Source organism: Pararge aegeria, chromosome 6 (genome assembly GCF_905163445.1).
Source record: "Pararge aegeria chromosome 6, ilParAegt1.1, whole genome shotgun sequence".
NCBI classification, from domain to species: domain Eukaryota; kingdom Metazoa; phylum Arthropoda; class Insecta; order Lepidoptera; family Nymphalidae; genus Pararge; species Pararge aegeria.
The window spans coordinates 18263112-18276807 of NC_053185.1; the positions used below are offsets into that span (position 1 = coordinate 18263112).

A 13696-nucleotide genomic window follows, 5' to 3' on the forward strand; every position below is an offset into this window, starting at 1 on the left:
GTGGAAATTTCATTGCTCTATGTGATATAAAAATACCTTGAAAAGCCAATAAATAAATAAAATAAAACAAATATATTAATGTTTCCTTAATAGCATGGTGTCATATTATATAAATAAATAAATAAATGAATAAATATACTACGACAATACACACATTGCCATCTAGCCCCATAGCTGATGAATATTTTTATGAATTTAATATACATAAACACTTATCATATTCACATAACCATCCAGACATCATTATGTTCATCACACAAAAATTTTCCGGATGTAGGAATCGAACTCACGGCCTCGGTCTCAGAAAGTAGGCTGCCACTGCGCCAATCGGCTGTCCAAAATATGTACAAAAAAGCGCACGGTTAATTTTTTAATACTCAAACAAAACTCTCCACCAGCTCTTGATTGAACATATTAATTACATGAACTAAGAAAAAAAGCTTAAACCACCTCTATTCTAAAATGCAATTCATTGTTCACGAAACCTTTGCTAAGTCAACGCGTATACGTAACGAAAACATACATTAGAAACCCGATTATCTGGACCTATTATCCGCTAATCGGATTTGCATTGGTACGAATTATTTTCGGTTATCCGGATCAATCAAAGTGTTTTTTTAAGTAAAATAAGGCAAATAGTGATGAAATCCCTTCCTGTTTCAACAACCTCTTACAAATGTCAGACAGCCTAATCACAAGTGTAGTATGGAGTTATCGCCATCACTACTCACTACTATGTACACATTTTGTATATAATTAGCGCGGCGTATCAAAAGTCCCATCTATGTCCCTATTTGAATAAAGAAATATTTGACTTTGACTTTAACTTTGACTTTGGCTTTAAGTGTTGCCACTTACTTTCTTACTTTCTTTGTGTCAAGTGACAAAGACAAATTTGTGAATAAGCTATCTGAAATCTATCAAAAGGTTGGTGAAACAGGCATTAGTTTCTCGTTGAACAATATAATATTCTGTGATTTCAAATATCGGGGTATTTGATTGTTCGCTATTGAGCTATACGGCTGCCTTTACTTCTACTATAATTTTATGCTTTACTTAAGAACATCTCTTAACTTGTGGTCGCGTAAAATAATAAAATAAAAATAAATTAATTTAAAGATCTGCACCCACAACAATGCTGTCCATTCAAGTTTGCGTCCAGATGTTTCCGTGATTATAATTAATTATATTATCCGGGTTTTCGATTATTCCGGATTTACTTGAACGTTAATTTGTGCGTAAAAATACATTTTTAATTCAATTCACTTTACAAAGAGCGATTACTTAAGAACTTTTTTTTTCAAATATTTTAAGTAATATTCGGACATCGACAAACCGGATGTCATAAAATAAGGTCTTATAGTCGGATTTCTAATGTATATCTCAACTGTTTTGAGTGAACTTTAAAACCAACAGTAATACAAAAAAGTTCAATTATGAATTTACGTCTACACATATTTTTTGGACAATTTATCTGGTTAATATCCGTGTTAAATGGTAAAAGTTTCCAAGGCATACCCGGTTATGGAAGGAATCTGGTCATTAAAGCTATACCGGCTGTCGATGATTACCAGAGTGCTCTGTATGAAGTGTTCATGGAACCCTATTTATATGTAAGTAAGATTCGTTTTGCACTAACTGCAGTTTGCTCTCCACTTTTTTTTCTAATTCTAATGATGCCTGGTAGTACCGCTAGTAAGCGATAAGGCCGCCTTTTGTATTGTAGCTCTATTTTCATGTTTCTGTTTTTTCTTGTATATATCCTTAATTTGATGTGGTTTGCAAATAAATATCATATATATATAACAGGCCGTAGTCCATCACGGTGGCCCAGTGCGGATTGGTGGACTCCACACACCTTTGAGAACATTATAAATAACTGTCAGACATGCAGGTGTTTGTTATCCTTACGATGTTTTCCTTCACAGTTGAAGCAATTGATAATTTAATTGATTATATAACGCACATAACTTAAAAAGTTAGAGGTGTGTGCTGGGATTCGAACTCGGTCCCCATAAAGTGAATTCGAAGTCCTAACCAATTGGCTACCACCGATTTAAAAAAAAAATATTCCCCTTAATGAAAAACAACCATGCTCTATTATTATCTAAAGGGAAGTTATTGCTTGACGCCAATATCATCTTATGGTACAACAGTGGCGTGTACAGGAATTTGGATCAGCGTAAGCAAAAAGCAGTCAAATACCATAGAATGTCAAAATCCTTCTCTGTTTCCAGTTATATGTAAATGTTGGGGTAGGCAGCGCTTTTGTGCATGTATGAAGTGCACGCCACTGATGTTAAGTAGCGACAGGAAAGGCATCCGGGGATAGTACCTATATGACTGTTCACACAGGGTTAAAGAATGGACTATACGTGTGAAGAGTTTAAGAAATAGAGTGTTAACAGATGGATAGATAGATAGATAGATAAAGTCTTTATTACACAAATTAAAAGCGAAAACAAGAAATAACAAAACAATAACAGACGGACTGGACAGACGGACACGCAGACTGCTTCATACTCTTGAATAATTAAGGTTGGATTGTCCAACGCGGACCCACAAATTAAATTCAGCCAGTGAAACTTAGAATTTTCGCTTTGATAAAAACATACTAACAAAACCACTGTTTCCAGGAACTCGGCACAGGTTATCCGGTTGGCAATGATCGATCACAGAAGCAAATAGAACTGGCTGAGGTAAGTTCACTTTATTTTACACCGGAGTCAGGGGTTATGCACCACCGTGCCTCCCAGAGTGCCGAGTTGATGAGGTTTACGGAACTAAGAATTAGGTTACTATTTGAAATCCTACCAGAATCTTGCAAAAATATTTTTCAAATACAGTTAGTTCCACAAACAAGACTTTTTACAAACAAACAATTAAGTACTTAGCAATTATTCATTGTAAAGTTGACATCTCCCGAGGATGCTCCGGTTTCGGAGCGAAACGTACGTAAACGGTGCATTGCCGAAAATCTGTTTGGTAATAAATTTTGGTTATAAATTACACCAAACAGATTGTCCTGCTTTTTGCAGAGTATAGCAAATTACGCTTAATTTTCATAATATGTCATGGAATTCCGCAAAGTAACGCCTGCTTCTATCCAATATCCACTTTACAATAAACAAAAAAAACTATTACTAGCTCTATTAAGTTTTAATACTAGTGATAATTTATGGAACCAACAGCTTACGAGTCTAAAAAAAAACTTAATAAGAAAAGATTTATTTAGTTGTTTGTGTATTTGTGATATGTAAACTTATGTAAACTAAACTTTGAAACTACTGAACCGATTTGAATAATTCTGCCAGCATTAAAAAGTTATTTAATCCAGAAGTAGCGTGGCTATACACAGAATTAAGATCATACAGAATCCTGATTCAATTACTCCACTTACGGGTAGGGTGTGGTCAATATAACATTATGAAAAGAGCAACTTGTCGTGTAGCCACCACACCATTTCCCGCGGCGAAACGAGTAGCAGCATCCCCTGTACTACTTACTGCGATCACTATCCCTTCCGCCCAGCGTGGTGGGCAAGACCTCCTATTAAGAGAGGCCTTTAATCCGGCAGTGATGAACTTGTAGTCGAAGCGGATGTACTCGCGGAACTGATGGTGTCTAAACGCAAAGAAAAACAAACCAAACGTGAATTAGACGTGAACAGTTTAAATTACGTTAGTTCATAGATATGCTAATTTGACGTTTATAATATTCATAACCATGCCTAAAGCACATCACGAAAACTTCCTATAAAAAGGTACAAACTTTATTCCGTATTGTTTTGTAAAACGATAGATACTAAACAAAGTTTTAAGTTAAAACTAAGTTAAGTAACTTGTAAGTTAGCCCTTGACTGCAATCTCACCAAACTACAATCTGACAAAAAATATATCCCCAGATTATATCCCGTGATTATATTATAAAATTAACCTGCTAAAGCAGGAGAAAATGGAATTGGAGAAGTTTATTATTACAAATAAATCAATCTTTATGCAAAATTCGGGGTTTATTTCCCTGCGTATTAAATATAGTTTATATTTTTACATCCCCCGAGAACGTCACATGGTGCACGTATTATTACACCTATATTATTTCCATATATTTGGCCCGTTTTTATTCATTTTTATCATTTATTTATTTTTAATTTTTCCTTTTAAATTCTAAACAATGCTTAAAAAAATATAAAACACTATTAAAAATGTGTAAGAAAAAACATCCACCCTCCGCTTGCGGGGCTTTTGAATGCCCAAGCAACCGGCAGTCAGGGCTCCAGAGTGAGGAACCTCCACCATACGCACTCGAACCACAATACGCGCCGTTTCAAGGACTACTGCCTTCTGTATCCGACCCACGATCCAACAACCAAGCGGCAGCTTGTTAAGATGTTGGTCAAAGCTTTACGCGAGAAGACCATTGACTGAAACAAAAATCGGAACAATAACGGTCGACTCAACATTCCACATGGCGGTAATCTCGTGAGCAAGGTCAAAGTATTTAAATACTTTTTCCTTTTCAGCTTTCATCAGATTATCTTCATGTGGAATAGTAACGTCAACAATTGCACGGCGCACTGATCGATCGACTAGCACTATATCAGGTCTATTAGCTGTAATATACCTGTCAGTGATAATCGTTCGATCCCAGAAGAGCAATGCACTGCTACTTTCAGGAACTGTCTCCTGTCCAATCTAGCCGTGTAAAATAATAGCGGACTACTCTGTTAGTCATATAAAACCTACCCCTAATCACGACCCCAAGGCACGTCTTTGTCAGTAGAGGGGTTATTTAGCCACGGCCGCAGCCTCCAGACAAATAACTTAAGTAAATAGGTACAGCTTAAATGGCTAGGAAATGTTTTATATCTTATATATCAAACAATTAAAATACCTGCTTAATTTTTTATTATATGTTGCACAATAACATTTTCGAATATTTCGGTAATTTTGTTCTAAGACAAAGCAAGGGTACGACCTCGAAACAGCAAGTTTGCCTAGATTTTTTTTCCTAAAATATGTATGTAATTAAGTATACTATAATTACAACATAAACAGAATGGTTTATCTTAAAATTACTGCGGAAACCGCCGGATTTATAATCCCGTGAAAACCGATCTTATTCCCGGGATAAAAAGTATTGTCTGTCCTTCAGGATGCAAGCAATCTTTATGCAATTTTCGGGTTGCATTGCCCTGCACTGCTAACATAGTTTAAATTCTTACATCCCCCGAAAAATGTTACTTGTACATGTTATAATAATTATCCTGAGTACATATCACACAAACATATAAATTAATGTGTAAACCGCCGCTTTTTTTCGTTTTTTTTTTTTAATTCATTTGAAACCGTTTGTATTCCCGGGATTACAAGTTTTCTAAATCCTTCAGGATGCAAGCAATCTTTATGCAAATTTCGGGTTGTATTGCCCTGCACTGCTGCCATTCCGGGATAAAAAAGTATCCTATCTACATATATATTATACACGTTATTTCAATTAATCCGGAAACCGCGGCATTTTAGCTAGTGTTTTTAAACCCCGTGGAAACCGATCGTATTCCCGGGATTAAAAGATTCCGGGATTCACAGAAAGCGTTATTATTACTATAATAATACTTTTTTTTATAATTATTATATAAGTACACTAAACTCTCACACCCGGTGACCCTTGTACAAGACATACATATACAAAGATCTGAACCTAATATTAATTAACTTACTTAGATCGTCATCATCATATAAACCTATTACCGGCCCTCTGTAGGGCACGGGCAGTGGCGTGCACTCCATACATGAACAAAAGCACTGCATACCCTAAAATTTAAAGAGGATGATTTTGCCGTTTTATGCAAATTTCCTGCTGTATGCATACCCTGGTAAGAAACCCAGTGCACGCCACTGGGCACGGGTCTCCTACACATGAGAAGGGTTTAGGCCGTGTTCCACCACGCTGGCCCAATGCGCATTGGTGGACACTACTGTATGGACATAACTTAGATACGTAGGGATAAATAAACTTAAATATACATTACAAATACTATTATTATTACTATTATGTAATTTAGCTTTAAATATTTATACTTTTTAAGGTTTATATTAACTGACTAATAATTAATTGTAAATAATTTATAAGAATTACTTTTTTACATTTTAATGCATGATGTGATAACCTGTAAATAGTTGAACATTTACTATGTGACTCATTCCAAAAAAAAACAAAGTTTTAATGTATCTACTGTTGGTTGTCCTTTATAAATAACTAAATAAATTACTTTCTATAGAGATGCATTTCAAACTTATTTTTTAAGAAAACTATATGTGTCGTGGTGGTAAAGCGGTTCGTACTAAGCTTGACTCCGTGTTTAATCTTTGACCTACTAGAATACTACGTCTGGGCGCTTGAAAGTTGGAAGGCTTCACTTTTCTAAATAGGCTTTTATAATTAGCAGGACTCTTTATTTAATTATGTCTGCTGGATGCGTGGGCAGATAATAAAATTAAGAGGAGTTTACTTCCTTGTTACCTAATTAGCTAATCTGAATTAGGAAACCACGTTTAGACGCAAATAAATATACCTACTACGACATTACACACACCGCCATCTAGCCCCAAAGTATGCGGTACCTTCGTACGCAGTGGGTTAGTTCCGTACGGGCGATTGAAACGGCACATATAAATCAGAATCATTATTTATTAGCAATGAAATTAAACACAAAAATAAAGATATAACTTCTATAAAACAAAAGTAAAATACTTCACTTATAGTTCAAAAAAATACATAGATTTTCTTATGTAAAACAAAACTTAAATGACTTAACTTAAAATTAACGAAAATTAAATTACTTTTCTCTAACAATAAAACACGAAATGGTTTTATTTTCTACGTAAATTAGCCATCTTAAATTTAGAATAAGTAATTAATACATAATACGGAATACCTACATAAACTAGTTTACACAAATTGATCAATGTACATAATATAATTAATAAATATATAAAATAAACTAATATATATAATAACAACACATAAATATTTAATTCTATTATAATATTTGTTTTTAGGCTATCTAAAATATTTAAAGAAAAGTGCACCAATTGTGTAAATAAAATAACCCTATTGTGTTAAAATATTTTGACGTCATAAATCATTTAGACGGCCAAGTGGCGCAGTGGGCAGTGACCCTGCTTTCTGAGTCCAAGGCCGTGGGTTCGGTTCCCACAACTGGAAAATGTTTTGTGTGATGAACATGAATGTTTTTCAGTGTCTGGGTGTTTATCTGTATATTATAAGTATTTATGTGTATTATATTCATAAAAAAATATTCTTCAGCTATCTCAGTACCCATAACACAAGCTACGCTTACTTTGGGGCTAGATGGCCATGTGTGTATTGTCGTAGTTAGTATATTTATATTTAAATATTAATGTCGAAGGTTGTGTAAAAAAATAATATTATTTGATGTAAAAAATTAACATATACATATTCTGACATACTCGTACATACAATCGAGATGTGCCATTTTCAAAATTGCGTGTTCATTATGTAAATGATATAAATTTATTTTGTGCGGATACTTCTAAGGCTTTTAAGATTTTGATCAGGTCTTATATTTAATCAAGGTTTCGCTTTTCGAGTTGTTTTATTCAGGAAATGCCATTATTTCCTGTAAAAACGCAATTTTACACAGAAAAATACTCATATACATATTTTCATATATATAGTTATGATATCGTGATGTAATAGATACCCTCTGCAATGGTTGATATTGTGTTATAAAATAAGTATGATCTCCGAGAGAACAGAACAAAAACCGTGAGTATCTACGTCAAAAAGTCACTATTTCGATTCAGTTATTTCGGTTTTTTACAAATTCCTCGGAAACCGTTTGTATTGCTTGGATAAAAATCAGCATACGTTACTCTCTTCGATACTTCTCTCCGTCTTTTTACCTAACTCTGTGCCAAAGCTGATTGTTTGCTTAGCTAGGGCGTAAAGGAAGGACAAACATACAAAACAATTACGCATTCACAATATTAGTAAGGTATTGGTACTAATTATTTTGCTGAGCAATCACTAAGGTTTTAAAATGCATAAGGAACTATCAACCCATTAACGGCCCATTACAGAGCACGGGTCTCCTCCCACAATGAGAAGGGGTTAAGGCCCGTAGTCCACCACGCTGGCCCAGTGCGGATTGGTGGAAACGACATACCTTTGTGAACATTATGTCTTACTATCAGGCAAGCAGGTTTCCACACGATGTTTTCCTTCACCGTTGAGGCAAGTGATATTTGAAATACTCAAAACGCACATAGCTTAGAAAAGTTAGAGGTGCGTGCTGGGATTCGAACTCGGCGCCCCGGTAGTGAGAGCGAGCATCTACCCACTACGCTATCACCGCAAAAAAACGCCTGCTAATTATTAATAGCAAAGAATTTTAATAAGTTTTAAAAATAATAATAATAATAATAATAATCATTTAATTCAGTTAGTATATTAGTAACAATTTTTCCTTAACCACTAAGTTAGTATTGATTAGTTTAAATAATAAAAAAAAATAAACAACATTACGGAAAAATATAGAATAGATCTCTTTACAGGTCTTATTTTGACAGTGTAAACATTATTCAAGGATTACTTAACCAATTAAAAATATATCAGACATTTTATCATTAACGATTTCCGGTTTTTACGTACCTGAATAGCATCTTAGCAGCAATTACTGAACATGATAATTATACGAGATCGTATCACACATTACCTTAAGAAGGAAACTGGTATTGCGCGGCGGATAAAAATTGCCTTATTTTTAAAATTGCTAAAAAAATAAATAACTAGGTATTCAAAATTCATTTTTGACGGCCGATTGGCGCAGTTTGCAGCGATCCTGCTTTCTGAGCCCCAGGCCGTGGGTTCGATTCCCACTACTGGAAAATGTCTGTGTGATGAGCATGTATATTTTTCAGTGTCTGGGTGTTTATATGTATATTTTAAGTATTTATGTATGTTATTCATAAAAATATTCATCAGTTGTCTTAGTACCCATAACACAAGCTACGCTTACTTTGGGGCTAGATGGCGATGTGTACTGTCCTAGTATATTTATTTATTTTATTTTTATTTATTTAAAATAATCGCAGTTTATAATCACTTTTGAAACATCAAGTCAGTGTTTGTAGTGACCTACCGGTTCGGAAGTCAGATTCTACCGAGAAGAAGCGGGCGAGAAACTCAGCAGATTGCGCATTTTCAACATCATTTTACATTTTAGCAATCTTCACTTACTCACACGGATCTTCATGTATTTGGAAAGTTAGACCTAATTATGTATATTATGTTCGTACGCTTAAGCAATAGGCTGTTCTCGCGCATTATTCACTTGGCCTCTTGCAATTTCGTAACTCATACTTACTGCTATTGATAATGTTCGATAAAAACAAGCCGAACAAATCCGGGTAGTTTGCTGATCAGCACAAACCGGACGTAAGTAAAAGGTGTGTTATAATCGCTTTGCAATGGATTCGTTGTTAAAGAAACAGTAGTGGCAATTATCATATTGTATACAAATCTTTAAACTGTAATAAATTGATGAGTCAAAAAGTAGTTCTGTCCTTTCATAAGATGGTAAAGGATAGCATTATTTTATGACCTGTCAATTTAGTTTAGTTCAGGGATTTATGTCCCCGACAGATTGGCACTATTTCCAAATAAAATATGTATCTGCATTTTTATTTACTTCTTCTTCTTCTTATTCTGGCTGCTTTTTTGGTTTTATATATTTTTATTTAAAATCCATAGTTGTATCCCTTCGATCGATTCTCTGAACCAATGAGCTATTAAGGATAAAAATACACACACAGCTATACAATTTGATTACATTTCAATCTTTGTATCAAATACTTATAACTATTTCTTGAGAGATAAGTGCAATTGATAGTATACAAAAATAGGCATTGCGTGTGTTTAATGACTGTGTCTTCCTCTTAACATTATTTCAAGGACTGATAAAATAAATTTTCAATACCTCTGTAACATAAATATAAAATAAATTGAGATGTTTGTGTGCATTGTTAAAATATCAACGTTTAACTAAATGCATACAAATGTTAGAATGTTTGTCTGTTTGTTTGTCCCGGTTAATCTCCGGAATGTCAGGCCCGATTATTATGTACTAAGTGCCAGTACTTTTACTTCCAGCCCCGCCACCCCGGTCCAGGCCTGAAAGCGATAGTTCACTTGGAAGCCGACCAGGAATCCGGGGTAGAAGGTGATCTGGTCTTCACACAAATCGTCCCCAACGGCCCTGTGACGATTGAAGGGAATGTGACAGGCTTGCCTGCTGGTCTGCATGGCCTGCATGTCCACCAGAGCGGTGATATAAATGGCAACTGTATGGAGATTGGCCCTCATTTCATAGCTTATTACGTGAGTATTATTACTACTATATTTGGAAGTAGAAAATGGCTGTAGTAATGTGTGGCCAAAGTACTAACCACTGCGCTATCAGTGCTTTTGTTCTCAATAACTTCAGCTGTGCAAAAAAAGCAAACATAAACTCGTTGTGCAGTTTACTAGGCTACACAAAATTGCAAATTCATTCAAGAGCAATTGTACATTATTTTATAACAAATTACCAAACAAAATCTTTGGTAAAATGTATCTAAGTTCAAAGTTTATATAAAACGTAAGCTTACAGAAAAATCCTATTATAATATTAAGGATTACTTAAACGATAAAAAAGCTTGGGTGTGAATTACTCTAGCTTCATAGCTTAATATAAATAAACTGTGAGACGGTGATAATAAAAAGAAAATTACCCAGCTTATTTTGTTGTGGGCTCTTCTTAGACCAGGGCGCGGAACACTCGTAGCTTTAGGTTTAAGTTGGCGAACGAAGTTATCACCATCCCCTTACAATTATGTTAACATATAAGTATGTATGAACGCTTCATGAGTGCCTGTGATAGGCCTACATGAATAAAGAAAATTTCAATTTGAATTTCAATTTTGTGTCTACCCAGCAAAGTTACTATTACTTCTCCGTGGTTCCTGTTAGGTCTGCCTTTACCAGTTGACAAAATTGATGTTCGAAAGCCTGTACTTTTGTTTACCAATTTTTTTTTGCGATGTTGGCAACGTCCCTTGACTTTCACTGCTGAACATAGGTCATTCCCAAAAAGCGTCACAGAACTCGGTCCTCAGCCTTCGCCATCTACCCACTCCCCGTGTCCCCATCACTCTCTTTTTGTGTGCTGGAGAGCGTTCGCTATCTCCTTACCTAGGAATTTACTGATTCAATGGCCATCGTACCTACGAAAAGCATAACCTGCCCACTGCCCATTGACATTACAACTTGCTGATGGTTTGAGATGTGACTTTGGTTCTCCTTCGTCTTTCATTCTATCCTTTATTGAAACTTCTGATATATCCCTTCCTATAATGCCCGTGGAATGATTTTAAATTCGTGGATAAGTCCATTTGCAATCGTCACGTTTCAGCTCCATAGGTGAGGCAACCTTATACATGTTACAATATATTTTCAGGGTCGTCACGGTGGCCCTCGTGACGGTATACGCCATGTAGGCGATCTGGGCAACATAAAGGCGGAAGAAGGTACCCCACTGAACGTGAAAATCTTCGATCACCTTATCTCTTTGACTGGTCCCAGGTATTTGTTTTTAGCTAACCAATTTTGAGTATTATTAGATGCCAAAACAAACTGCTGCTATGGTATTGGTGTGCTGCTTTTTACAGTAATGAGTACTTCTCGGATTCAATTTATGCATGCGCTACGAAAATACATATAACTCGATTCAGGTATAGGTATTGTATTTTTTTTAACGTCGCCTCATATTTAGCCGGAAATTTTTTGGAACGAAATGGTCTTAACAGTTAACGGATCCTCTCAAAATGCTTTGAAAGGATTTAAGTGCGTTCCGGGTTTAAAAAAAATTTCACGTCTATATAAAATTTATAAGAAATTTGCATTATCAAATTGGTATTAAAGACAATTGTTTTTTTTTAATTTAAATACTTCATTTTTATACTTTATTATTTAAATAGTTCACTTTTCCGAATTGATCGCAGCTAGATAGTCTTAAAATAATATATTGTATTGAAATATTGTTGATTGCTTATTTTTTTATTCACCCCCAGGTCTATAGTGGGTAGATCTATAGCTATCACGAAGAGTGAGGATGACTACGGTAGAGCCAGTACGGAAGAAAGCGCTCTCACGGGCACATCGGGACCGGCCATTGCCTGTGGCGTCATAGGATATTTGAATTAAATGCAATGGCGAAGTTAGAATGAATTATCGGTTCATTATTGGCTTATTTTGCGATACCGTATCGATAAATCACCCATTACATGAATGAGTTTGCTGATCAGCATTAATCGTTAACATTTAATTAATTTTAATAGTGCCAACTAGCCCTCTTAAATAGACAGAAACAAAAATAACGCTACCCCGTTCCACAAAGAACAGAAAAAAGGCAGCATGTCTTCTAGGTGGTTTAATGTTATTATTTTAAAGGTTTTAACAACAACAGAATGGGCACAAATGTCTTATAGAGTTTTTCTTTTTGTGTTGTAGCACAGTAATAGAATATAAGTACTCAATAGTAACTACATAATAGGTTTGTACATACTTTCGAAACAACTATGAATGAATATACTTTTTTTGCACACCACAAAAAGAACAGAAAAAGAAGAAAAGTATATAATTTGACGGCCTTATCGCTTCATAGCGATTTCTTCCAGGCAACCAACTATCTATTACGCAATATCCTAGATGATAGTCTCGCAGGCGTAAAAACGTCGTTGTTCGTGTACCCGCGGAAGCCGTATTTGGAGAATATTGTGATTTGCTTTTTTTTTTAAATAAAATTGAAAATTTTAAATTAAAGTTGGTTTAAGTAAAAATTTCATTGTTTTTTTTTAACTCTGTCTGGTTAGCTAGCTTATGACATGGCTACCTGTTCCGTCACGTCATGTTGACGTCCCACTACGGGACATAGGCCTCATCTTTAAAGGGAGAGACGATTTTAGAGCATAGTCCCACCACGCTGCTCTGATACGGGTTGGCGGGTTTTAACGACTCTGTCACAAATTAGTGAAAATAACGGAACCGACGCCTTAACGTGCTCTCCGAGACAAGGAGTATGACAAACACCAAGACGTGTTTAATACTAATGCAATAAATGCGCTTTAAATTCCAACCGATCATCAGCAATAGTCTACTGCTGGACTAAAGACGACGGTTCGACCGATGCGAGCTGATGGCGCAGTGGGCAGAGAACCGGCTATCTGAGTCCAACGCCGTGGGTTCGATTCCCACAACTGGAAAATGTTTGTTTGATGAACATTAATGTTTTTCAGTGTCATCTGCGCATCTAACCACATGGCAAAAGCGATCGTCATGAAATAATCTTTCATTAGGTTTCTCGTTTCAATACCAACGGCTCATTATTGTAAATTTTGTTAGTTGAATCAAAATTCAAATTCAAAATTCAAAATCAAAATTCAAATTCAAAATTCATTTATTTCAAGTAGGCCTAATTAATAAGCACTTTTGAAACGTCGGAAGGCAGATTTTACTGAGAAGAGCCGGCAAGAAACTCAGCAGATTGCTCTTGGGTTGGGCTTGCTTGGGTATATAATTATCTATATTAAGTAATAGGTTTTCATTACAAAGC

At 35.3% G+C, this 13696-nt stretch overlaps 1 protein-coding gene across 3 annotated transcripts; it reads left to right on the forward strand.

Annotated features, from left to right (window-relative positions):
- The first annotated feature begins 491 nt into the window (after positions 1 to 491).
- LOC120624805 (superoxide dismutase [Cu-Zn]-like) lies at positions 492 to 12843 on the forward strand. 3 transcript variants are annotated; one of them, XM_039891554.1, is made up of 6 exons: positions 492 to 574; positions 1315 to 1613; positions 2637 to 2699; positions 10198 to 10425; positions 11543 to 11667; positions 12156 to 12843. In XM_039891554.1, the coding sequence occupies exons 2-6, from the start codon at positions 1437 to 1439 to the stop codon at positions 12286 to 12288; spliced, it is 726 nt and encodes a 241-aa protein (XP_039747488.1). In that variant the 5' UTR covers positions 492 to 574; positions 1315 to 1436; the 3' UTR covers positions 12289 to 12843. The 3 variants fall into 3 exon arrangements, with proteins under 3 accessions (XP_039747488.1, XP_039747490.1, XP_039747489.1); XM_039891556.1 differs by having other exon boundaries at positions 1364 to 1613; XM_039891555.1 differs by having other exon boundaries at positions 1417 to 1613.
- Positions 12844 to 13696: the final 853 nt, after the last annotated feature.

Bases quoted from the DNA above. Each gene is read 5' to 3' on its own strand.
- LOC120624805 (XM_039891554.1), top strand. From the start codon at position 1,437: ATGAATTTACGTCTACACATATTTTTTGGACAATTTATCTGGTTAATA. The intron at 2,700-10,197 runs GTAAGTTCACTT...TTTTACTTCCAG, and splicing joins AGCAAATAGAACTGGCTGAG to CCCCGCCACCCCGGTCCAGG. The intron at 11,668-12,155 runs GTATTTGTTTTT...ATTCACCCCCAG, and splicing joins ATCTCTTTGACTGGTCCCAG to GTCTATAGTGGGTAGATCTA.